Below are 26,982 nucleotides of genomic sequence, written 5' to 3'. Positions count from 1 at the left end.
GATACTAGCTTCGGCCCACTAACAGGCTTTGGCCTACTCACTCTCCACAGGACAACACTAGCTTTGGCCCACTAACTCTGACAGGCTCTGGCCTACTCACTATCCACAGGACAACACTAGCTTTGGCCCACTAACTCTGACAGGCTTCGGCCTACTCACTCTCCACAGGACGACACTAGCTTTGGCCCACTAACTCTGACAGACTTCGGCCTACTCTCCTCAGGGCGACACTAGCTTTGGCCCACTAACTCTGACAGGCTCTGGCCTATTCACTCTCCTCAGGGCGATGCTAGCTTTGGCCCACTGACTCTGACGGGCTCCGGCCTATTCACTCTCCTCAGGACAACACTAGCTTTGTCCCACTCACTCTGACAGGCTTCGGCCTACTCACTCTCTTCAGGGCGACACTAGCTTTGGTCCACTAACTGACAGGCTTCGGCCTACTCACTCTCCACAGGACGACACTAGCTTTGGACCACTAACTCTGACAGGTTTTAGCCTCAGCCTTGAAGGACCAGAAGGCTCTCTGAGTGTCGGAGGCAACACACCAAACTCAGCTCTCCCTCTCAAATAGAAGCCCACAGATTTGTTTATTTTTATTCAAAATAATCTTTATTAGAATGTATAGTTAAAAACACACAAGACAAAAGAGACAAATAATATTAAAATGCGGAGGGAAAACATGAAGCAATAAAGTAGTAGTGTCTAGCGTATGTGTAAGTGATATGTATAGGAAAACAAGGGAAAGAAAGAAAGGGAGAGAGAAAATTAAAAAGAAATTACGTATAGTAAATAAGTAAACAGGTGAGTATGTAAGTGTCTAAGAGTATGTTAGTGATACAAGAATAAAACTATAGAGATTTTGTCTTCCAGGTATCTTCCTGAGGTCATTTGCTTTTGGGTTGTTGTAGGTTTTTCCGAGCTATATGGCCATGTTCTAGAGGCATTTTCTCCTGACGTTTCGCCTGCATCTATGGCAAGCATCCTCAGAGGTAGTGAGGTCTGTTGGAAGTAGGGAAAAGGGTTTATATATCTGTGGAATGAGCAGGGTGGGACAAAGGACTCTTGTCTGCTGGAGCTAGGTGTGAATGTTTCAACTGACCACCTTGATTAGCATTTGATGGCCTGGCAGTGCCTGGAGCAATCTTTTGTTGAGAGGTGATTAGATGTCCTTGTTTGTTTCCTCTCTGCTGTTTTGCTGTTGTGATTTTAGAGTTTTTTAATACTGGTAGCCAGATTTTGTTCATTTTCATGGTTTCCTCCTTTCTGTTGAAATTGTCCACATGCTTCTTGTGTATTTCAATGGCTTCTCTATGTAGCCTGACATGGTGGTTGTTGGTGTGGTCCAGCATTTCTGTGTTCTCAAATAATATGTTGTGTCCAGGTTGGTTCATCAGGTGCTCTGCTATGGCTGACTTCTCTGGTTGAAGTAGACTGCAGTGCCTTTCGCATAACATGGATTTGGAAGGAAAACTAAAGTAAAAAGATGGGAAGCCAGCCAGAGTCTATCAGGCATCCTCACATCTTCTCTTCTGTCTTCTCACTTGCAGGAACCAAAGGGTCATCCGGATCCCCTCTTTGGGGCGGAAGGAAGAGAGCCGAATCCCTGGAGTTCAAAGCTGCAAAGAGATATAGAGGAGACAAAGTAAGAAATCTGTAAACTGTTGGATAGGACCAGGAATCCTGCCAAAGTTTGTTTGTTCGATCTATCTATCTATCTATCTATCTATCTATCTATCTATCTATCTATCCATCTATCTATTAGGCTTGTTCAATGCATGGTTCTAAATGGTTCTAAAGTACTTACAAAACTAAAGTTCTGGTGGTGAAAATTTTAGAACTCTAACAAAACTCTCAAAATTTCATTATAAATGGCAGTTCCTAATTGGTTCTGTCATCAAAATCGCCAATAATGAAATAATAATTTAATAATAATTAAATTAATAAAATTTCAGAACTCTTTCAAAATTTAATCTGGAAGTGACTATGTAAAAAGGAGGCTGACTCATTTCTTTTGCTCATGAGAAATCGTGAATCTTTCAAAAATGATTTTTAATCATTGAATTAAAAGGCATACAGAGAGTTGGACAAATTATTCCTGTTTATAGAGGAATCCTTTCTGTCTTCCTTGCAGCTCTCAATCTAATTTGAGGAGTAGCTGTGGGATATACTTGATCACCACCACAGGGCTCAGTGCAAGCAGGACAGAATGGAGGAGCATGGGAACGTGGATTTTCTGGGTAAGGTGTATATTTAATTTTCTGTGGACAGTTCTCAAAGGGACAGAAATGTTTGGCTGGTACAGTTAGTAGTGGAAATAAACCAGATTTGACTACATGTTCTTAGCTGGGAGGAAAGAGAAGAATAGTGATTAGTCTTAATTCCCAGGAAGATCCTAGGTTTCTTTGTTCAACTCCTAATAGAATGAACTTCTTTCTCAAGTAGGTAACGAGAAGGAAGACCCTTTGGTGGAGTCCTCTACGGTGTCAAGGGAAACAGCTGAGACTGTGGTGGAGAAAGAGGAAATGGTGAATCAAAAGGGACGGAAAAAACAAAAGGGAAATGGATCAAAGAAAGGAAAGAAGAACTCCTCTGCTCCTCAGGAGGAGAACAATTTAGAACTCTCGACAAGCGAAGGAAATTGCAAAAGAAAAAAAAAGGTGAATTGTTCTTTATGTGGAAAAATATTCCCGAGTAAATTTTCCTTGAATGTACATTACAGAATCCACACGGGAGAGAAACCCTATAAATGCACAGAATGTGGGAAGTCCTTCTTTCAGAAAAGGAATTTACATGCACATCAAATTACACATACTGGGGAGAAGCCGTATCAGTGTGTGGAATGTGGAAAGAGGTACAGACAGAGTTCCCATCTACGTACCCATCAAAGAACACACACAGGGGAGAAGCCACATAAATGCATGGAATGTGGGAAGAGCTTTGGTCAGAAAGGAAATCTACAGATCCATCAAAAAACTCATACAGGGGAGAAGCCATATAAATGCATGGAATGTGGAAAGAGTTTCTCTCTAAAAAGTGGTTTAAATGCACATCAAAGAACACACAAAGGTGAGAAATCTTATAAATGCATGGAATGTGGAAAGAGTTTCTCTCAAAAAGCTGTTTTAGATATGCATCAAAGAATCCACACAGGCAAGAAATCGTATCAGTGCATGGAATGTGGAAAGGGCTTTTGGCAGAAGGGAAATCTACAGGCACATCAAAGGACTCACACAGGAGAGAAACCATATAAATGCATGGAATGTGGAAAGGCCTTCAGTCAAGGTGGAGATCTTCATATACATCAAAGGATTCACACAGGAGAGAAACCATGTAAATGCACAGTGTGTGGAAAGACCTTCTCTTGCCGTCCAAATTTACAGAAACATCAAAGAATCCACACTGGGGAGAAACCATATCACTGCCAGGACTGTGGAAGGAGCTTCAGTCAGAATGCACACTTACGTAATCATCAACGAACCCATACTGGGGAAAAACCATTCCAGTGCGTGGAATGTGGAAAGAGTTTCACTCAGAGTGGCGATCTGCGTTCACATCAAAGGACCCACACAGGAGAGAAGCCATACGAATGCACTGAATGTGGAAAGACGTTCAGTTTTAGACATAGCTTACATTCACATCGAAGAATGCACACAGGGGAGAAGCCATATAAATGTACTGAATGTGGAAAGACCTTTGCTCGGAACGAAACTTTACGTGCACATCAAAAAACCCATACAGGGGAGAAGCCACATAAGTGCATAGAATGTGGAAAGACTTTCTCTCATGGTCAGAATTTACGTTCCCATCAAAAGATTCACACAGGAGAGAAACCATATAAATGCATGGAATGTGGAAAGACTTTCTCTCATGGTCAAAATTTACATTCCCATCAAAGGACCCACACCAGAGAAAAGCCATATCAGTGCATGCAATGTGGAAAGCATTTCAGACAAGCTGCACGACTATTTGTGCATAAAAAATCACATGCGAGGAAATAACCATATAGAATCAAAGAGTTGGAAGAGACCTCATGGGCCATCCAGTCCAACCCCATTCTGCCAAGAAGCAGGAATATTGCAGTCAAATCACCCCTGACAGATGGCCATCCAGCCTCTGTTTAAAAGCTTCCAAAGAAGGAGCCTCCACCACACTCTGGGGCAGAGAGTTCCACTGCTGAATGGCTCTCACAGTCAGGAAGTTCTCCCTCATGTTCAGTTGGAATCTCCTCTCTTGTAGTTTGAAGCCATTGTTCCGCGTCTTAGTCTCCAGGGAAGCAGAAAACAAGCTTGCTCCCTCCTCCCTGTAGCTTCCCCTCACATATTTATACATGGCTATCATATCCCCTCTCAGCCTTCTCTTCTTCAGGCTAAACATGCCCAGCTCCTTAAGCCGCTCCTCATAGGGCTTGTTCTCCAGACCCTTGATCATTTTAGTCGCCCTCCTCTGGACACATTCCAGCTTGTCAATATCACTCTTGAATTGTGGTGCCCAGAATAGGACACAATATTCCAGGTGTGGTCTAACCAAAACGGAATAGAGCATGGGGAGCATGACTTCCCTAGATCTAGACACTAGGCTCCTATTGATGCAGGCCAAAATCCCATTGGCTTTTTTTGCCGCCACATCACATTCCTGGCTCATGTTTAACTTGTTGTCCATGAGGACTCCAAGATCTTTTTCACACGTACTGCTCTCGAGCCAGGCATCCCCCATTCTATATCTTTGCATTTCGTTTTTCCTGCCAAAGTGGAGTATCTTGCATTTGTCACTGTTAAACTTCATTTTGTTAGTGTAATGGCAGCCTAGTCAATGCTGGAAATGTGAGCACAATCTTGGGACATTTTAGTATTTGTGGTGGTCTTGGGGAAAGGTTCAGAAAAATCGGACTCAAATACACTTGATGCTGGAAGAAATTGTGAAAGAAATTCACAACGTGGCTGAGGCTTTATCTACTCAGAATGCCTGGTGGCTACTTAGAAAATACACAAGTTTACTATAATATATGAACAGCAAATTGTTTACGCTCTGAGATGAGATGAACCTGTTGCACCTCAGCAGGAGTTCACCTTGCTCACAGCACTCACCAAGAAACCAAACATAGTAATAAACATAGTAGTAAGACCTCACTACCTCTGAGGATGCTTGCCATAGATGCAGGCGAAACGTCAGGAGAAAAATTGCCTCCAGAACATGGCCCTATAGCCTGGAAAAACCTACAACAACCCAGTGATTCCGGCCATGAAAGCCTTCGACAATACATAGTAATAAACAGTTTATGGGGTTGTTGTAGGTTTTTTTCGGGCTACATGGCCATGGTCTAGAGGCATTCTCTCCTGACGTTTCGCCTGCATCTATGGCAAGCATCTTCAGAGACAGTGAGGTCTGTTCAGAGGCGGCCCTAGGTAATTTTCAACGGTAAGCAAACAGTATTTTGCCCCCTTCTTCCGACAATATTCTCCACATTCCCATCCACTCCCAATAATACCTTCTCTGCTTTCGCAATAGTTCAGTTACTCTCCGTAATACTTCCCCACAATATTACTCCTTGTCGTTCTAGAACATGTCCAGAGAAGGGCCACCGAAATGATGGGAACCAACCCCTGTGGAGAAGGGCTGAGGAATCTGGGGGTGTTTGGTTGGAGAAAAGAAGGCTTGGGGGGCGATATAGGATAGCCATGTTAAAATATTTGAGAGGATTTCCCACTTCGGAAAGTGCAAGCATGTTTGCTGCAGCTCTCAGCCTTCTTTTCTTCAAGCTAGGCACACTCAGCTTCCTCATAGGGCTTGCCTTCCAGACTGTGCTGGTACGGCTGTACCAGGAGCTCCAACTTTATTTTCTTTCTGTTATCTGTTTGCAGTCATAGGGCAGGCCTCCTGTCCATCATAATTAAGCTTTGGTTCTGCCCCTTGTTCAGGGAAAGGAGCCATTTTTTGGGCAGTCTTACATAAGGAAGCTAAACTATAGGACGTAGACCAGCTCGTCCTGTAGAAAAGATTATTTTCTCAAGAACATCCGGGGAAACAGAAACAGAAATTCCAGGGAAAAGGTCCCAAGGCTCTGGCTGAGAGCTCACAGCCTCTCAGCCTCACAGCAATCAGAGGGAAAACAGCCCTGAAGTTTTCAAAGAATTATCTGAGGGAGGGCAGCACTACAGATCCACGGAACTCCATCTGAAATATCTACAAACCTTTGCTGGTAGGTCTACTCGATACCCAGACGCATTTGGAATCGGTAGTAGGACCCACACCGATGAGGCATAGATGGTAAACAGCCTGGGAAGAGGTTAAAAAGGGTTTTTTCCTACAGAGAAAGTACAGTTAATCAAAATCAGGTGCCAGTCCATTGAGGACTAGACTAAGAAAACCTTAAAGTGTTGTTTGAATCATTGAAGATTTGTTGTTTGTTCCATAATAAAGACTTTGTTGTATCATTAAAGACTCTAAAGACCATCACTTCAGAAAAATCCCTGAGAACCTTTCTTTGAGGCACCCTGGCTTCCCACTGGGCTTAAAGTATACGTCCTATAGAAAAGACAGCTGTTACAGGCCCAGACCTTTAATAATTTTGGTTACCCTTCTCTGGACAGAATAGAGGGGGAGCATGACTTCTCTGGATCTAGACACTAGACTTGATGCAGGACAAAATCCCATTGGCTTTTTAACCTGCTGCATGACATTCCTGGGTCTTGTTTGCCTTCCTCCCCACAAGGACTCCACAAGATACAGAATGGGGAGCCAGGTGTCCCCCATTCTGTATCTTTGCATTTCATTTTTTTCTGCCTAAGTGGACTATCTTAGGCTTCGGGTCCAACCTACCTTGAAGACCACATCTCATTTTATGAACTGGCATGGGCTTTAAAATCTACTGGGGTGGCCCTCCTCTCAGTCCCACCTCCTTCTCAAGTGCGGTTGGTGGGGACGAGAGAGAGGGCTTCCCCGGTGGTAGCCCTCCGGCTTTGGAATGCCCTCCCGAAGGAGAGCAGGCTAACTCCCACCCTCCAAACCTTCCACACACAATTAAAGACCTGGCTTTACTAACAAGCCTTTGACTATGTTTGTTGTTCATTTGTTCAGTTGTTTCCGACTCTTCATGACTTCACGCCAGAGCTCCCTGTCGGTCGTCACCACCCCCAGCTCCTCCAAGGTCAATCCAGTCACTTCAAGGATACCATCCATCCATCTTGCCCTTGGTCGGCCCCTCTTCCTTTTTCCTTCCATTTTCCCCAGCATCATTGTCTTCTCTAGGCTTTCCTTTCTTCTCATGATGTGGCCAAATTACTTCATCTTCATCTCTATTTCATCTCTACTATGACCATGTTTAGACTCCCTTAATAATATGTGCTGCCACGTGCTGGGCCTGTAATAATTGATTTTTTTAAACAAGATGTGTTCTTTGTGCCCAGCGGGGAGCCGGGGTGCCACGGGCGAGAGGCCTTCAAGGATTTTCCCATACACAGTCTTTAGAAGGCTTGAAATGTTTAACAAAGTTCTTTATTATTGCTTAGGTCTTCAATAAAACAACAAACACTTCTTGGATCTTCAACAGATATAACAAATGCTTCTTAACTTGCCCCAAAGTGGACAGGCACCTTGCTTGGAGAACTATTTCTTTCTTTAACAAGGAAAACCCTTTTTTAACCCCTCCCAGGCAATCTACTGTCTAAGCTTTGCTGATGTGGATTCTACTACATGTTCCAATCTGCGTCTTGGGTCCCGAGTAAACCTACCAGTCAAGCTATGTAGATTCTCAAGCTGGAGTTCTTTGGGTCTGCAAAACTGTTTTCTTCCCAAAATTTAGGACTGTTTCCCTCAGATGCTGTAAAGCTGAGAGGCCGTAAGCTCCCAGCCAGAGCTTTGGGTCTGTTTTCCCCCGGAATTTCTGCCCCGGATGCTATAGGAAATGAAGCCTTTCTACGGATGGAGCTAATTCATGTCCTGTAGCTTAGCTTTCCACTATAAGACTGAACTAAAAATGGCTCCCTCTCTTCCCATGGCCCTGGGGAAAGGGGCGGAACCAAAACTTAACACTGATAGACAGGTGGCTAGCCCTATGATTGCAAACCAAGGGAAGCCACCTTGTTGCAAATGCATGGAATCTTGGAATATATGCAAACACTCAATAGAAAGGAAATGAAGCTGAAGCTCCTGGTACAGCCGTACCAGCACACTACCACTTAATGCATTATATTATATAAATTTCCACCAGTGCCTTGAGGCCGTTACTGGATGGTTGCGTGCCAGCAGGTTGAGGGTGAATCCAGTGAAGACGGAGATCCTTTGGCTGGGCCGTCCGGGTGGGAGGGAGATCCAGCTGCCTACCCTGGATGGCGAGACACTATGTACATCTTCTGTAAAGAGTCTTGGTGTCTTATTGGACCCTCTGCTCACAATGGAGGCTCAGGTCTCTGCTGTGAGCAGATCTGCATTTTTCCATCTACGTCAGGCTAGGCGACTGGCTCCCTACCTATCTAGGAACGACCTGGCTATGGTGATCCAGGTGACGGTCATCTCGAGGCTTGACTACTGTAGCGCCCTCTACATTGGCCTTCCTTTGTCAGTGATCCGGAAACTGAAGCTGGTGCAAAATGCGGCAGCTCGTCTGCTCGCCGGGGTGCCGGTGAGGCGTCGTATCACCCCAATTCTACAACAGCTGCACTGGCTACCGATTGAATCATAGAATCATAGAATCAAAGAATTGGAAGAGACCTCATGGGCCATCCAGTCCAACCCCCTGCCAAGAAGCAGGAATATTGCATTCAAATCACCCCGGACAGATGGCCATCCAGCCTCTGTTTAAAAGCTTCCAAAGAAGGAGCCTCCACCACACTCCGGGGCAGAGAGTTCCACTGCTGAACGGCTTTCACAGTCAGGAAGTTCTTCCTCATGTTCAGATGGAATCTCCTCTCTTGTAGTTTGAAGCCATTGTTCCGCGTCCTAGTCTCCAAGGAAGCAGAAAACAAGCTTGCTCCCTCCTCCCTGTGGCTTCCTCTCACATATTTATACATGGCTCTCATATCTCCTCTCAGCCTTCTCTTCTTCAGGCTAAACATGCCCAGCTCCTTAAGCCGCTCCTCATAGGGCTTGTTCTCCAGACCCTTGATCATTTTAGTCGCCCTCCTCTAGACACATTCCAGCTTGTCAATATCTCTCTTGAATTGAGTGCCGGATTACTTTCAAGGTGCTGGTATTAACCTTTAAGGCCTTATATGGTCTGGGGCTGGCATACCTGAGGGCCCGCTTATCCCCCTACCAACCCCGGAGATTACTTCAGTCCAAAGACCAAAATTTGCTTGAAGTCCCCAACATCCCCTTCTCAATTATAGTCCCTTATTTATGGAATGCCTTGCCAGTTGAAACCCGAACTATCCGAGACCTACTTGCTTTTCAGAGAGCCTGTAAAACCTTTATCTTCCGACAAGTTTTCGATGGGTGAATAACTCAGGACTATGTCTGTTCTCGTTTTTATTGTATTTTAAAGTTAATTGTATTGTTTTAATCTACTGCTGTAAACCGCTCCGAGCCAAATTGGGAGTAGCGGTATACAAGTCCAATAAAAATAAATAAATAAATAAAAATATTCATCCCACCTTCTTCTCTGGGACTGCTTTGGAGGAAAAAGCATTAATGGTGCTATGGACTCTCTAAATGAAGCAATATCTGTAATGATGTTGGCCTGGAGCTCTGGACTATGATTTGGATTTGCGGACTCACACTTGGTTGTGTTAATAATTTATTGCTGTTGACCTGTTCATGTTAATTGTTGTGCTCTGTTTCTTTGTTGGCATCTAATGACTGTCAGTTGTAAGCCATCCTGAGTCCTCCTTTGGGGGTTGAGAATTTATTTATGTATTTATTTACAGTATTTATATTCCGCCCTTCTCACCCCGCAGGGGACTCAGGGCAGATTACAATGTACACATACATGGCAAACATTCAATGCCATAGACACACAACACATATAGACAGACAGTCAGAGGCTATTTAGCATTCCAATTTTCTGGCCACCAGGGGAACTGTCACTTCACCGTCCATCTGCAACACTGATGAAGTACTTCCTCATTCCCCGCATGCGTGCTGGAGATTTTTTATGGCTTCGTAAATTAGTTAAATTAGCCTCTCCACATAAGTGGTACCTAAATTTCCTACTTGACAGATGCAACTGTCTTTCGGCTTGCAAAGGTCGACAACAAGCTATACAAATTGGCCGGAAACCCACCCCGACCTGAGCTGGCTTCGAACTCATGACCTTTCTTAATGCAGCTGACACCCAGCCAGCTGCACCAAAGTCCTGAGCGGGATACAAATACTCTAAATAAGTAAATAAATATGTTCTTGAACTTATCGTGTAAATAGAATACTATGAACACCTTCTGTCACATGTTACCAGAGAATTACCCTGGAGGAGGTAGAAAATTCCTAGAGAGGACATATTTTGTCAAATGCGAGGAAATAAAACTCTCAGTAACCATTCTGCAGGCATGTGATCGTATGCTGTATATAGCTGTATTCTTGCCTGGGATCTTTTAAAATATTTTTTTTTCATTCAAGAAAGAAAAAATATTCTCCATACATTCTTCTTTTTGTATCTCTTCCTCCTGTTCTTCCTCCTCCCTCTCGGTCTCTTCTTGTTCTTCCTCTTTTTCCTCGTCTCTTTCTTCCTCCTCACTTCTTACTTCATCAGTCCTTTTTTATTTCTCTTGTTCTGTGTTTCTTTCCGTGTTTGTTCTTATATTCTTTTCCGTTTGTTCTCTATGTCTGTCTTGTTTCTCTGGGGAAATCCTTCCTTGTCTTTTCTTCGTTCTTCTTTCACTTTCATGTTCCTCTCTTCTCTTTTCTGCATCTTTTTATTTTGTCATAAGTCTCTTGCACTTTCTTCATTTAATATCCAATATCGCTGTTCTTTGTACGTTGTCATTAGACCATCTCCTTTTTCCCAGCGGAATCTAATGTTTTGTTTCTTTAATTCTTCCATAAAGAAGTTATATTTCCTTCTTTTGTTTAGGGTTGTCTTTGGGTATTTTCTCAGTATCGCCACCTTCTTTCCTCTGTAGTACACAATTTTTTTTGCTATTTATTTTTAAATTTTTGTCTTGAACCTTTTTTTTTGTAAAGTGGACAATCACATCTCTTGCGGTTTTGTTCTTTTTCGCATAAATTGTATTCACCCTGTATATCCTATCTGTGTGGTTTATCACTTCTTGCTCTGTCCAGTCCAACATTTCTGCCAGGATTTCTGTTACTTTCTCCTGTATATTCTTGTTCTGGAACAGCTGTTCCAGGAGCTCCAGATTTATTTGCTGTGTTTATATGTTTGTGTGCAAACCCATGCTTGGGATTTTGCAGCAGGGGGTTTCCTGTTATAATATGCATTTATAAGGTAAGCCACCTGCCAGTTATAGTTAGGATCCCTGGTCCCGCCCCCTTTTTGCCTTTTGGAGGGAAGGGGCCTATTTTCAGTCACACAAGGAAGCCAGTCTATAGGACGCAGATCAGCTAGGCCCGTAGAAAGGCTTCATTCCTCAAACCTTCCGGGGAAACAGAAACAGCCATCCGGGGTCCATCCAGCGACCATCCAGGGGTCATCCAGTGACCATCCAGTTCCAGGGATACGGAAGGAAAAGGTCCCAAAGGCTCTGGCTGAGAGCTCATAGCCTCTCAGCCTCACAGCACCAGAGGGGAAAACAGACCTGAAGTTCCCACTAGACAGCATCGTAGAACCACAGAACTCCAGCTGCTAAACATCTTCTAGCTTCGTCTGGTAGGTTACTCGGTTTCCAGACGCATTTGGGGATCGGCAGTATTACCCAGACCAGCAAGGCCTAGGTGAAAGCGGCCTGGGAGGGATTATAAAGAGTTCTTCCTTATGCTGAGATAGTACAGTTAAACCAAGTTAGTGCCAGTCTCTTAAAGACTAGAACAGTAAAGCCTTGAAGTATTGTTGAAGATTTGTTCCTTAATAAAGACTTTGTTGTACTTTTAAAGACTCTAAAGCCCATTACTTCTGGAAGTCTCTAACAATCTCTCTTCGGGCACCCCGGCTTCCCACTGGGTTTAAAGTGTGCGTTCTATAGAATAAAGACATTTTGTTCGGACCCAGTGGCGACAGAACAATTCTCCTTCGTCTCTTCTATTATATTTCTTAACCTGAGTTGATATTCCAAATTTCTTGCCTCTATTGCTTCTTGTCTTTCTTCTATTCAATGGTTTTTTAGGTCTATGATCGAATAAACAAGCAAATTTGTGAGATACAGAACATTAAGAACCACACAACATTCTATCTACAACTAGAAGAATCACAACTAAATGTGTATTAAGAATAACAACAGTGTCAGTACTATGGTTTTACTGGGGTGAAAGATAGCTTATAGTTTTAAACTCTGTGTGTGTCCGGCGTAGGACGAAATGCTATGTAAGAGTTAAAGGCATAGAGTGATTTAATGCCTCGAGTGTGAACTGTGAACATTTCCTGTATGCGTCACACATTCCAATGACGTAGATTTGAGATAATGGATTGCTGGGAGTTCTCTTCCAGCCATGCCGGGGAACAAGCAAGAGGCGTGTGTGATTTTTCCTGTACATGGTTATGTTTTGTTATTTTCTGTAGTTTTTAGAAAGTAACTAAATAAACTACCACTTCAAGGATTTGAAGTTGACAAAGGACTGTGCACTCTGTTTTCTTTGTGTGCCTGTTGAACATCTACACAAATGACCAGCCACTGCCAGAAGGGACAGAGAGTTTCATCTATGCTGATGATCGTGCCATTACCACTCAAGCAGGGAGATTTGAGACGGTAGAACAGAAGCTCTCCGAAGCTCTAGGTGCTCTTACTGCCTATTACAGGGAAAACCAGCTGATCCCCAACCCATCTAAAACACAGACATGTGCCTTTCATCTCAAGAACAGACAAGCATCCCGAGCTCTGAGGATTATGACCTGGGAAGGAACCCCACTGGAGCATTGCAGCGCACCCAAACACCTGGGAGTCACTCTGGACCGTGCTCTGACCTACAAGAAGCACTGCCTGAACAACAAGCAAAAAGTGGGTGCTAGAAACAATATCATACAAAAGCTTACTAGCACAACCTGGGGATCACAACCAGATACAGTGAAGACATCTGCCCTTGCGCTTTGTTACTCTGCTGCTGAGTATGCATGCCCAGTGTGGAACACATCTCACCACACTAAAACAGTGGATGTGGCTCTTAATGAGACATGCCGCATTATCACGGGGTGTCTGCGCCCTACACCACTGGAGAAATTACACTGCTTAGCCGGTATTGCACCACCTGACATCCACCGAGAAGTAGCAGCCAATAGTGAAAGGACCAAGGCAGAGACATCTCCAGCTCATCCCCTGTTTGGGTATCAGCCAGCACGTCAACGACTTAAATCAAGAAATAGTTTTCTAAGATCTACAGAGACACTCGCTGGAACACCTCAGCAAGCGAGAGTCCAAAAGTGGCAGGCTCAAACCCAGCACTGATACCAAAGGAGAGACTCCCTCCTGGGCACACAGAGGACTAGGCGATGTGGAAGACGCTGAACAGACTGCGCTCTGGCACCACGAGATGCAGAGCCAACCTTCAGAAATGGGGCTACCAAGTGGAATCCTCGACATGCGAGTGCAGAGAAGAACAAACCACTGACCACCTGCTGCAATGCAACCTGAGCCCTGCCACATGCACCATGGAGAACCTCCTTGCAGCAACACCAGAGGCACTCCAAGTGGCCAGATACTGGTCAAAGGACATTTAATCAACTACCAAACTCACAATTTTTGTATTTTGTCTGTTTGTTTGCTTTGTTCTGTTAGAAATGTAATATAATTTGACTGGTTGTCCTGACACGACAAATAAAATTGTGTGCCTCATTGCAGTTGTAGTGAGGCCGAATTTTACTGACAATCAGGAACACAGAAATGAAGCACCTCCCACTCATTATTGGATATGGTATTCATTTCTTATTAGACGACTCCCTTTAAAGGCCATTATATAATAACAATTCTTGTGCTGGTATGGCTGTACCAGGAGCTCCAACTTCTTTCCCTTTCTATTGAGTGTTTGCATGTATTCCAAAGTTCCATGCATTTTGCAATAAGGTGGCTTCCCTTGGTTTGCAATCATAGGGCCAATGTCCCATCAATCATCATTATGTTCTTTAGTTCCGCCCCTTTTTCTGGGTTAAGGAAGGAAAAAGGCAACCTGTAGTTCAGTTCACACAGAGAAGCCTTTCGTACAGGACGTGAATCAATTCCACCTGTAGAAAGCTTCGTCTTTTACAGCTTTGCTGGGGGGGATCCAGTCCCACAGCTCTACAGAGAACTACAGCATAGCCTTTGTTGGGGAATTTAGTTCCACAACTCTACAGCCAGCTCTTTGCTGGAGAAATACAGCTCCACGGTTTTTCAGCCAGCCTTCGCTGGGAAACAAAGGACTTATTTCCTCTTGGAAATCTACACAGAGACTTTGGCCTGGTAAGGACCTCTCGTGGCAGCCATAACGCAAATTGGAACCGGGTGTAGGGGCCCCACACCAGCAGTCTTCCTTAGAATCATAGAATCAAAGAGTTGGAAGAGACCTCATGGGCCATCCAGTCCAACCCCATTCTGCCAAGAAGCAGGAATATTGCATTCAAATCACCCCTGACAAATGGCCATCCAGCCTCTGCTTAAAAGCTTCCAAGGAAGGAGCCTCCACCACACTCCGGGGCAGAGAGTTCCACTGCTGAACGGCTCTCACAAGTCAGGAAGTTCTTCCTCATGTTCAGATGGAATCTCCTCTCTTGTAGTTTGAAGCCATTGTTCCGCGTCCTAGTCTGCAAGGAAGCAGAAAGGAAGCTTGCTCCCTCCTCCCTGTGGCTTCCTATCACATATTTATACATGGCTATCATGTCTCCTCTCAGCCTTCTCTTCTTCAGGCTAAACATGCCCAGATCCTTAAGCCGCTCCTCATAGGGCTTGTTCTCCAGACCCTTGATCACTTTAGTCCCCCTCCTCTGGACACATTCCAGCTTGTCAACATCCCTCTTGAATTGTGGTGCCCAGAATTGGACACAATATTCCAGGTGTGGTCTAACCAAAGCGGAATAGAGGGGTAGCATTACTTCCTTAGATCTTGACCTTGTCCGAGTTTCCAATAGAACTCACAACCTCTGGGGATGCTTGCCATAGATGTGGGTGAAACGTCAGGAGATAATGCTTCTGGAACATGGCTCGACAGCCTGGAAAAATCACGACAACCCAGTTATTGGTTGTTGTGGGTTTTTTTAGGCTATATGGCCATGTTCTAGAGCAGTGGTTCTCAATCTTCCTAATGCCACAACCCCTTAATACACTTCCTCATGTTATGGTGACCCCCCCACCATAAAATTATTTTTGTTGCTAATTCATAACTGTCATTTTGCTGCTGTTATGAATCGTAGTGTAAATATCTAGTATGCGGGATGTATTTTCATTCACTGGACCAAATTTGGCACAAATATCCAATATGCCCAAATTTTAATACTGGTGGGGTTGGGGAGGGACTGATTTTGTCATTTGGGAGTTGTAGTTGCTGTGATTTGTAGTCCACCTACAATCAAAGAGCATTCTGAACTCCACCAGCAATGGAATTGAGTCAAACTTGGCACACAGAACTCCCATGACCAACAGAAAATACTGGGCACTGACCTTGAGTTTTGGAGTTGTAGTTCACCCACATCCAGAGAGCACTGTGAACTCAAACAATGATGGATCTGGACCAAACTTGGCATGAATTCTCCATATGCCCAAATGTGAACACTGATGGAGTTTGGGGAAAATAGACCTTGACATTTGGGAGTTGTAGTTGCTGGGATTTATAGTTCACCTACAATGAAACAGCATTTTGAACACTACCAACGATTGAATTGGGCCAAACTCCCCACACAGAGCCTCCATGATCAACAGAAAATACTGTGTTTTCTGATGGTCTTTGGTGACCCCTCTGACACCCCATTGTGAACCCCCAGTTGTCCTGACCCCCAGGTTGAGAAACACTGTTCTAGAGGCATTCTCTCCTGACGTTTCGCCTGCATCTATGGCAAGCATCCTCAGAGGTAGTGAGGTCTACCACAGAACTCACAACCTCTGAGGATGCTTGCCATAGATGTGGGTGAAACGTCAGGAGAGAATGCTTCTGGAACATGGCCAGACAGCCCAGAAAACACAACAGCAACCCAGTGGTTCCGGCCATGAAATCTTTCAACAACACCATCATCATAATTTTTGATCAAGTGGGCTTAATAACAAAAAACCCTTCCCATAAACAGTATTCCCACCCAACAGTTTATTTATTTATTTATAGCTTTTATATTCTGCCCTTCTCCTCACCCCGCAGGGGACTCAGGGTGGATTACAGTGTACACATACATGGCAAACATTCAATGCCAATTTTTGACATACAAACATATACAGACATACACAGAGGCTATTTAACTTTTTCTGGCCACCAGGGGAGCTGTCGCTTTCATTGTCCATATGCGACGCTGATGAAGCACTTCCGCATTCCCCGCATGCTTCCCCACTGGAATGCTCTGCTGGAGTCTTCTTTATGGCCTCATAAATTAGTTCATTTAGCCTCCCCACACTTTAAGGTGGTACCTAATTTTCCTACTTGACAGATGCAACTGCCTTTCGGGTTGCAAAGGTCGACAACAGGCTACACACAGGAAACCCACTCCAACCCGGGCTTCTCCAGATCCTCTAGTGCTGTTCTATGGCATGCTTCTGTAGGTTTTGTCATGATTTTAGGAATTCATAGGGGTACTCATTCATAGAATAAAGAGGCCTATTTGTAGTAAAATAATATAGTAGCACTATATACAATAACAAGGTTTCCAAAACACAAATCAACAAATCCATAGTAGCTTTACCTGCAGCCACCTTCATACTGGAGCTCCCTCACAAGGCTTCTGCTACACAGAAGTTTACCTCAGACAGATTGAGAACTTCCCTCACTGAGGCAAACTAACACTAACTGGCTTCGGCCTACTCACTCTCCTCAGGATGACACTAGCTTTGGTTCACCATAACAGGCTTTGGCCTACTCACTCTCCTCAGGGCACAATACTAGCTTTGGCCCACTAACTCTGACAGGCTTCAACCTACTCACTCTCCTCAGGGCGATGCTAGCTTTGGCCCACTAACTCTAATTGGCTTCGGCCTACTCTCTCTCCTAAGGAAGACACTAGCTGTGACCCACTAACAGGCTTTGGCCTACTCACTCTCCCCAGGACGACACTAGCTTTGGCCCACTAACTATAACAGGCTTTGGCCTACTCACTCTCCTCAGGGCACAACATTAGCTTTAGTCCACTAACTCTGACAGGCTTCGACCTACTCACTCTCCTCAGGGCGACGCTAGCTTTGGCCCACTAACTGGCTTTGGCCTACTCACTCTCCTTTTGTCTTTTGCCAGCTAACTCTAACAGGTTTCGGCCTACTCACTCTCCTCAGGGTGACGCTAGCTTTGGCCCACTAACTCTAACTGGCTTCGGCCTACTCACTCTCCTCAGGGCGACGCTAGCTCTGGCCCACTAACTCAGGCTTCGGCCTACGCATTCTCCTCAGGTAGATGCCCACTAACTCTAACATGCTTCAGCCTATTCACTCTCCTTAGGACAACACTAGGTTCGGCCTAACTCTCCTCAGGGCGGCACTAACATTGGCACACTAACTATAATAGGCTTTGGCCTACTCACTCTCCACAGGATGACAGTAGCTTTGGCCCACTAATTCTAACAGGCTTCGGCCTACTCACTTTCCTCAAGTAACACTAGCTTTGGCCCACTAACTCTAACAGGCTTCCACGTACTCACTTTCCTCAGGACAACACTAGCTTTGGCCCACTAACCCTAACAGGCTCCGACCTACTCACTCTCCCCAGGACTTTAAACACCACATGTTGAATAGGAAAAAACAATCCTTTTATTGAAGGATTTGATCCTATGTAACCACTACGCTTATACCACAAGAATACTACAAATAAACACAGTTACTGTCTTTTCTCTGCCCAGTTAGCATAAACAAAGCCTCTCTCTCTCAATCTCTCGGTTAGAGATCCCTCTGTGCTTACGTTTCAAATGGTGGCAAGTGGTGGGATGAGAAATAAAAGGCCCCCCTGTCTGAAGATTGTTTGTTTTGCCCTGCTTTTCGTTTCACATGCGTATGAACGTAGCTATTCTGACTCAAGGCTGCAGACTCTCACCCAACCTTTTTAACTTGTATGCAGAACACATCATGCGAGGATGTGCGGGGCTTGACGAATGCAAATTGCTGGAAGAAACATTAACAACCTCAGATATGCAGATGACACCACTCTGATGGCCGAAAGCAAGGAGGAGCTGAGGAGCCTTCTAATCAAGGTGAAAGAAGAAAGCGCAAAAGCTGGGTTGCAGCTAAACGTCAAAAAAAACCAAGGTTATGGCAACAAGAATGATTGACAACTGGAAAATAGAGGGAGAAAATGTGGAGGCCGTGACAGACTTTGTATCTCTAGGTGGGAAGATAACTGCAGATGCAGACTGTGGCCAGGAAATCAGAAGACGCTTCCTTCTTGGGAGGATTTGTTGTTCATTCGCTCAGTCGTCTCCGACTCTTCGTGATCTCACGGACCAGCCCACGCCAGAGCTCCCTGTCAGCCGTCACCACCACCAGCTCCTTCAAGGTCAGTCCAGTCACTTCAAGGATGCCATCCATCCAACAAAGATCCGCCTAGTCAAAGCCATGGTATTCCCTGTAGTGACCTATGGATGTGAGAGCTGGACCTTAGGGAAGGCTGAGCGAAGGAAGAGAGATGCTTTTGAGCTGTGGTGTTGGAGGAAAGTGCTGAGAGTGCCTTGGACTGCGAGAAGATCCAACCAGTCCATCCTCCAGGAAATAAAGCCCGACTGCTCAGTGGAGGGAAGGATAGTAGAGGCAGAAATGAAGTACTTTGGCCACATCATGAGGAGACAGCACAGCCTAGAGAAGACAATGATGCTGGGGAAAGTGGAAGGCAAAAGGAAGAGGGGCCAACCAAGGGCAAGATGGATGGATGGCATCCTTGAAGTGACTGGACTGACCTTGAAGGAGCTGGGGGTGGTGACGGGCGACAGAGAGTTCTGGCGTGGCCTGGTCCATGAGGTCATGAAGAGTCGGAGACAACTGAACAAATGAACACACATTCTGACTCAAGCTCTTTCTACATTTCGTTTATTTAAATGGTTATTTTCCCGCATGGGATTTTTTATGCACTAATAGATGTGCACTCTGTCTGAAATGCTTTCCACATTCCATACACTGATATGGCTTTTCTCCAGTGTGGATCCTTTGATGTGAACGTAAATGCGGACCATGAGTGAACGTCTTTCCACATTCTATGCACTTATGTGGTTTCTCCCCTGTGTGAATTCTTTGATGTGAACGTAAACTGTGACTCCAAGCAAAGGTCTTTCCACATTCAGTACATTTATAGGTCTTCTCCCCTGTGTGCGTTTTTCGATGTGAATTTAGACTATGTCTAAGACTGAACGTCTTTCCACATTCAGTGCATTCGTATGGCTTCTCTCCTGTGTGGGTCCTTTGATGTGAACGCAGATCGCCACTCTGAGTGAAACTCTTTCCACATTCCACGCACTGGAATGGCTTTTCCCCAGTATGGGTTCTTTGATGTTTATGTAATTGTGCATTCTGAGTGAAGCTTCTTCCACAGTCCTTGCATTGATATGGTTTCTCCCCAGTGTGGATTCTTTGATGATTACGTAAGTGTGCTAACTGAGTGAAGCTTCTTCCACACTCCTTGCAGTGATATGGTTTCTCCCCAGTGTGGATTTTTTGATGTCTCCATAAATACAGATGGCAAGAGAAGCTCTTTCCACACTCTGTGCATTTATATGGTTTCTCTCCTGTGTGAATCCTTTGATGTATATGAAGATCTGCACTTTGACAGAAGGCCTTTCCACATTCCATGCATTTGTATGGCTTCTCCCCTGTGTGAGTTCTCTGATGCAAAGTAAGACTTCCACTATAAACGTAGCTCCGTCCACATTCCATACACTGATACGCTTTCTCGCCCGTGTGTGTTCTTTGATGCGACTTTAAACCACCTTTAAGAGAGAAACTCTTTCCACATTCCATGCATTTATATGACTTCTCCCCACTGTGGGTTTTTTGATGGGTACGTAGATGGGAACTCTGGCTGAACATCTTTCCACATTCCATGCATTTATGTGGCTTCTCCCCACTATGGGTTTTTTGATGGATACGTAGATGGGAATTCTGGCTGAACATCTTTCCACATTCCATGCATTTATGTGGCTTCTCCCCGGTATGGGTTTTTTGATGGGTACGTAGATGGGAACTATGACCGAAACTCTTTCCACATTCCACACACTGATATGGCTTCTCCCCAGTATGTGTAATTTGATGTGAATCTAAATGAGCTCTTTGAGAGAAGGTCTTCCCACATTCTGTGCATTTATAGGGTTTCTCTCCCGTGTGGATTCTGTAATGTACATTCAAGGAAAATTTACTCTGGAATATTTTTCCACATAAAGAACAATTAACCTTTTTTTTTCCTTTGCAATTTCCTTCGCTTGTCGAGAGTTTTAAATTGTTCTCCTCCTGAGGAGCAGAAGAGTTCTTCTTTCCGTTCTTTAATCCATTTCCCTTTTGTTTTTTCCGTCCCTTTTGATTCACCATTTCCTCTTTCTCCACCACAGTCTCAGCTGTTTCCTGTGAAACCGTAGAGGACTCCACCAAAGGGTCTTCCTTCTCGTTACCTACTTGAGAAAGAAGTTCATTCTGTTAGGAGCTGAACAAAGAAACCTAGGATCTTCTTGGGAATTAAGACTAATCACTATTTATTAATTTATTTATTTACTGCATTTGTAGCCTGCCTTTCTCAACATTACAGAGACTCAAGGCGGCTTCCAGAAATGGCAGAATTTGATGCCAAACATTCATAAAAATACAGTTTAAAACATTCAACCTAATGGGTTGTTGTAGGTTTTTCCGGGCTATATGGCCATGTTCTGGAGGCAATTTTTCTCCTGACGTTTCGCCTGCATCTATGGCAAGCATCCTCAGAGGTAGTGAGGTCTGTTGGAAGTAGGAACGTATCTCTCCTTATTAACCATTTAGAAAGTTAAGATTGTCTGGGGAGGTCCTGCTCTCGATCCCGCCTTCCTCGCAAGTGCATCTTTTGGGGGGGGGGGGGTTGAGGGACAGGGCCTTCTTAGTGGTGGCCCCTCGACTGTGGAACTCCCTCCCTAGGGATATTAGACTGGCCTCCTCCCTCCTGATGTTCAGAAAAAGAGTAAAAACTTGGCTTTTTGAACAAGCATTTGGGAATGCAGCGGAATAAATAATTATGAAATAGGAAGAATGAACACAGAATGGCTAGAGGATGCTGCTGGATAATGATTTTAATAGGACGACACTGGTAATTATATGTTTTTAATAGTTTTATATGGGTTTTTTATATATATATTAGGTTGAATGTATTGTTGAAGGCTTTCATGGCTGGAATCACTGGTTGTTGTAGGTGTTTCCGGGCTATATGGCCATGTTCTAGAGGCAATTTTTCTCCTGACGCTTCGCCTGCATCTATGGCAAGCATCCTCAGAGGTAGTGAGGTCTGTTGGAAGTAGGAAAAATGGGTTTATATATCTGTGGAATGACCAGGGTGAGACAAAGGACTTCTGTCTGCTGGGGCTAGGTGTGAATGTTTCAGCTGATCACCTTGATTGGCATTCAATGGCTTGGAAGTGCCTGGGTGGAATCTTTTGTTGAGAGTGAGTTTTTTAATATTGGTAGCCAGATTTTGTTCCTTTTCATGGTCTCCTCCTTTCTGTTGAAGTTGTCCACATGCTTGTGGATTTCAATGGCTTCTCTGTGTAGTCTGACATGGTGGTTGTAAGGTGGTTCAGCACTGCAAACTACTCCAACCAGAGAAATCAGCCATAGCAGAGCACCTGATGAACCAGCCTGGACACAGCATATCATTTGAGAACAAAGAAATGCAGGACCACTCTCACAACCACCATGTCAGACTACACAGAGAAGCCATTGAAATCCACAAGCATGTGGACAATTTCAACACAAAGGAAGAAATCATGAAAATGAACAAAATCTGGCTACCAGTATTAAAAAACTCTAAAAGTACAACAGCACAACAACAGAGAGGAAACAACAGGCACATAAAATCACTCTCAACAAAAGATTCCCCCCGCGCACTTCCAAGCCATTGAATGCTAATCAAGGTGATCAGCTGAAACATTCACACCTAGCCCCAGCAGACAAAAGTCCTTTGTCTCACCCTGGTCATTCCACAGATATATAAACCCATTTTTCCTACTTCCAACAGACCTCACTACCTCTGAGGATGCTTGCTATAGATGCAGGCGAAACGTCAGGAGAAAAAATTGCCTCCAGAACATGGCCATATAGCCCGGAAAAACCTACAACAACCAGTGATTCCAGCCATGAAAGCCTTCAACAATACATTCAACCTAATATATATAAAAAAACCCATATAAAACCATTAAAAACATATAATTACCAGTGTCGTCCTATTAAAATCATTATCCTGCAGCATCCTCTAGCCATTCTGTGTGCATTCTTCCTATGTCATAATTATTTATTCCGCTGCATTCCCAAATGCTTGTTCAAAAAGCCAAGTTTTTACTCTTTTTCTGAAGGTCAGGATGGAGGAGGCCAGTCTAATATCCTAGGGAGGGAGTTCCACAGTCGAGGGGCCACCACTAAGAAGGCCCTGTCCCTCACCACCACCACCCCCACCCCAGATGCGCTTGCGAAAAGGCAGGATCGAGAGCAGGACCTCCCCAGACGATCTTAAGTTCCTAGATGGTTAATAAGGAGAGATACGTTCGGACAGATAAGCTGTGCCCGAATCATTTAGGACCTACAATCAAAGAGCATTCTGAACACCACCAATGATAGAATTGGGCCAAACTGAGCACACAGAACTCCCAAGGCCAAGAGAAAATACTGGGAGGATCTGGTGGACATTGACCATGAATTTTTGGAGCTGTAGTTCACCTACATCCAGAGAGCACTGTGGACTCAAACAATGATGGATCTGGACCAAACTTGGCACGAATACTCAATATGCTGAAATGTGACCACTGGAGGAGTTAGAGAAGAATAGACCTTGACATTTGGCAGTTGTAGTTCACCTACGATGAAATAACATTCTGAACCCCACCAATGATAGAATTAGACTAAACTTCCCACATGGAACCCATGACCAACAGAAAATACTATGTTTTCTGATGGTCTTTGGCGACCCCTCTGACACCCCCTTGCGACCCCCACAGGTTGAGAAACACTGGTTTAGGGCTAGTCTTCCCTTTCCTCCCAGGTAAGAACCTATATTCAAATCTGATCAATTTCCATTATTCACTGCACCAACCATACATTTCTGTCCCTTTGAGAACTGTCCACTGAAGATGAAAAATGCACCTTACCCAGAAAAACCACATTCCCATGCTCCTCCATCCTGTCCTTCTTGTAGATCGCTGTGATCGAAGATATCCCACTCCTCCTGAGAGAACTACACAGCCACTCCTCAAATGGGACGGAGAGCTGAAAGGAAGAAGTATTCCTCTATAAGCAGAAATAATTTGTCCAACTCTCTGTATGCCTTTTAATTCAATTATTAAAAATATTTTTTTTAAAAAAAATCATGATTTCTCATGAGCAAAAGAATGGAGTCTGCGGTCTTTTTCGTGATCACTTCCAGATTAGGACTTTGGTGCTAATGAACAAGGAGGCGATAGGACCTCTGCGAGGAGAAGATGGGGCAATGCTGACAGGAGACTGGGAAAAGGCAGAACTACTTCAGGCCTTCTTTGCCTCGGTCTTCTCACAAAAAGAAAGCCGTCCTCAACCTCAGCAACATGGAATGGATGAAGGATTAAGGGAAATCCAACCCCAAATTGGGAAACAAGTCGTCCAAGACTACCTGGCTGCTCTAAATGAAATCAAGTCCCCGGGGCCAGATCAACTACACCCAAGAGTATACCCCCTGTTGCGCCAACTCCACTGGCTACCAATCTGCTACCGGGCTGAATTCAAAGTGCTGGCGTTGGCCTTTAAAGCCCTAAACGGTTCCGGCCCAGGCTACCTATCCGACCGCATCTCTGCCTATGAACCCACCAGGAGTTTGAGATCTTCCGGGGAGACCCTGCTCTCGATCCCGCCTGCTTCTCAAGCTCGGCTGGCAGGGACGAGAGATAGGGCCTTCTCGGTGGTGGCTCCTCGGCTGTGGAACGCCTTTCCTACGGACATTAGACTAGCACCATCTCTAATGGTATTCCGCAAAAAGGTGAAGACCTGGATGTTTGTGCAGGCGTTTGAGTAATTTAGTGCAATCTGGTAATGGAACATAGGAATGGAACAATGGACGACGAACCTGGACTATGCTTGGATGATGAGAAGATTGGGTACGGTTGTTTTTTGTGATAATTGTGCATTGTAATTGCTTATTGGTAATTTATGGATAATGTGTTAAGTCAATTGTTGTATGTTGTATGGAACCACTGCTGTTTCTACTGTTTTTACTGTTTGTGAACCGCCGTGAGTCGCCTTCGGGCTTGAGATACAGCGGTATAGAAGCAAAGTAAATAAATAAATAAATAAATAAATAAATAAGAGTATTGAAGGTTCTAGCACAGTGTTTCTCAACCTTCCTAATGCCGTGACCCCTTAATACAATTCCTCATGTTGTGGTGACCCCTAACCATAAAATTAGTTTCATTGCTACTTCGTAACTGTAATTTTGCTAGTATTATGAATCGTAATGTAAATATTATTATTATTATTATTATAACTTTATTTGTACCCCGCTAGCATCTCCCGAAGGATTCGATGCGGCTCACAATAGGCCGAAGCCCAACACAATACAACAATACAATATCTAGCAAATAAAAACAGTTAAGCAGAAAAACCTCCAGCAAAGGATCACCGCCTTGTCGGGGCGCTGGAGCTTGAGCACCTCAATGATGTCATGAGCGAAACCGTGAAGGGACACCCAAGACGGGACGGTCGTGGCAGAGAGGTCAGACCAAGCGTGATCCCTGGGGAAGGCAATGGCAAATGGTAATGCTCAAGATCCTGCAAGGAAGAAGACTCCAGCAATACATGGAGCGAGAGTTGCCAGATGTTCAAGCTGGGTTTAGAAAAGGCAGAGGAACCAGAGACCAGATTGCCAATATCCGGATGCTGGAGAATGGAGAAAGGCAGGGAGTTTCAGAAAAACATCTACTTCTGCTTCATTGACTATTCTAAAGCCTTTGACTGTGTGGATCATCATAAATTGTGGCAAGTTCTTGGTGGGATGGGCATCCCAAGCCCCCTTCCCTCTCTCCTGAGGAATCTGTACAAGGACCAAGTAGCAACAGTCAGAACTGACCACGGAACAACAGACTGGTTCAAGATTGGGAAAGGCGTACGGCAAGGCTGCAGACTCTCACCCAACCTCTTTAACTTGTATGCAGAACACATCATGCGAGGATGTGCGGGGCTTGATGAATGCAAAGCTGGGGTGAAAATTGCTGGAAGAAACATTAACAACCTCAGATATGCAGATGACACCACCCTGATGGCCGAAAGCGAGGAGGAGCTGAGGAGCCTTCTAATCAAGGTGAAAGAAGAAAGCGCAAAAGCCGGGTTGCAGCTAAACGTCAAAAAAACCAAGATTATGGCAACAAGAATGATTGACAACTGGGAAATAGAGGGAGAAAATGTGGAGGCCGGGACAGACTTTGTATTTCTAGGTGGGAAGATAACTGCAGATGCAGACTGTGGCCAGGACATCAGGAGACGCTTCCTTCTTGGGAGGAGAGCAATGTCCAGTCTCGATAAAATAGTAAAGAGTAGAGACATCAGACTGGCAACCAAGATCCATTGCCTAGTCAAAGCCATGGCCTTCCCTGTAGTCACCTACGGATGTGAGAGCTGGACCTGAGGGAAGGCTGAGCCAAGGAAGAGAGGTGCTTTTGAGCTGTGGTGTTGGAGGAAAGTGCTGAGAGTGCCTTGGACTGCGAGAAGATCCAACCAGTCCATCCTCCAGGAAATAAAGCCCGGCTGCTCACTGGAGGGAAAGATACTAGAGACAAAGTTGAAGTACTTTGGCCACATCATGAGGAGACAGCAAAGCCTAGAGAAGACAATTATGCTGGGGAAAGTGGAAGGAAAAAGGAAGAGGGGCCGACCAAGGGCAAGATGGATGGATGGCATCCTTGAAGTGACTGGACTGACCTTGAGGGAGCTGGGGGTGGTAACGGCCGACAGGGAGCTCTGGCGTGGGCTGGTCCATGAGGTCACGAAGAGTCGGAGACGACTGAACGAATGAACAACAACAAGCAGAAAAACAATAACAATAGCAATACGACAAGACATTATTAAAAACTGAGTCGGCCGGAGTCGGGGCACAAGGTTAAAAGTGCTGATGTGTCGGAGGGGTGTGGGATTGTGATATAAGTGCGGTGTGCAGTGTGCAGTGATTTGGTACTAAAGTGCTTCTGGGATTTGGTAGTGGGAGATTCCTAATCTGAAAAGGCACATTGGAACAGCCAGGTTTTCAAATTCTTTCTGAAGACTGCCAGTGTAGGGGCTTGTCTGAGATCTTTCAGGAGGGCGTTCCAGAGGCGGGGGGCCACCACGGAGAAGGCCCTGTCTCGCGTCCCCACCAAGCGCGCTTGTGACGCGGGCAGAATCACGAGCAGGGCCTCTCCAGATGACCGGAGTGAGCGTGTGGGTTCGTAGACAGCGTTGTGGTCACGCAGGTAGGGTGGTCCCAAACCATTCAGGGCTTTGTAGGTAAGCACCTGCACCTTAAATTGGGCTCGGAAAATAAACGGCAGCCAGTGGAGCTCCTTGAACAGGAGGGTTGACCTCTCTCTGTAATGGGCCCCAGTTAACATCCTGGCTGCTGCCCGTTGGACCAACTGGAATT

General features: G+C 44.8%; 2 protein-coding genes across 9 annotated transcripts in view; one reads left to right on the top strand and one right to left on the bottom strand.

Moving 5' to 3' along the window:
- Nucleotides 1–4,202, top strand: part of LOC132777444 (zinc finger protein 91-like) — a 58,596-nt gene extending 54,394 nt beyond the window's left edge. The window contains exons 2-3 of one of the 4 annotated variants that reach the window (XM_067465050.1): nucleotides 1,551–1,645; nucleotides 2,446–4,202. In XM_067465050.1, coding sequence (XP_067321151.1) covers nucleotides 2,526–4,001 — 1,476 coding nt within the window. In that variant the 5' untranslated portion in view covers nucleotides 1,551–1,645; nucleotides 2,446–2,525 and the 3' untranslated portion in view covers nucleotides 4,002–4,202. Of the gene's footprint in view, nucleotides 1–1,550; nucleotides 1,646–2,140; nucleotides 2,241–2,442 lie in introns of those variants that run through there. The other 3 variants (XM_067465049.1, XM_067465048.1, XM_067465051.1) reach the window with 3 other exon arrangements.
- The window catches only part of LOC132766380 (zinc finger protein 665-like), a 67,981-nt gene continuing 41,632 nt past the window's right edge, over nucleotides 634–26,982 (bottom strand). For 3 of the 5 annotated variants that reach the window (XM_067465017.1, XM_067465019.1, XM_067465018.1), the window contains exons 2-3: nucleotides 23,492–23,609; nucleotides 18,684–20,785 (exon numbers count right to left, since the gene is read on the bottom strand). In XM_067465017.1, coding sequence (XP_067321118.1) covers nucleotides 19,227–20,785; nucleotides 23,492–23,522 — 1,590 coding nt within the window. In that variant the 5' untranslated portion in view covers nucleotides 23,523–23,609 and the 3' untranslated portion in view covers nucleotides 18,684–19,226. Of the gene's footprint in view, nucleotides 1,620–18,683; nucleotides 20,786–23,491; nucleotides 23,610–26,982 lie in introns of those variants that run through there. The other 2 variants (XR_010909373.1, XM_067465020.1) reach the window with 2 other exon arrangements.

Source organism: Anolis sagrei, chromosome 2 (assembly GCF_037176765.1).
Source record: "Anolis sagrei isolate rAnoSag1 chromosome 2, rAnoSag1.mat, whole genome shotgun sequence".
Taxonomy (NCBI): Eukaryota; Metazoa; Chordata; class Lepidosauria; order Squamata; family Dactyloidae; genus Anolis; species Anolis sagrei.
Note: the sequence above shows the minus strand (reverse complement) of the source record. Positions and strands in the feature narration are given on the sequence as shown.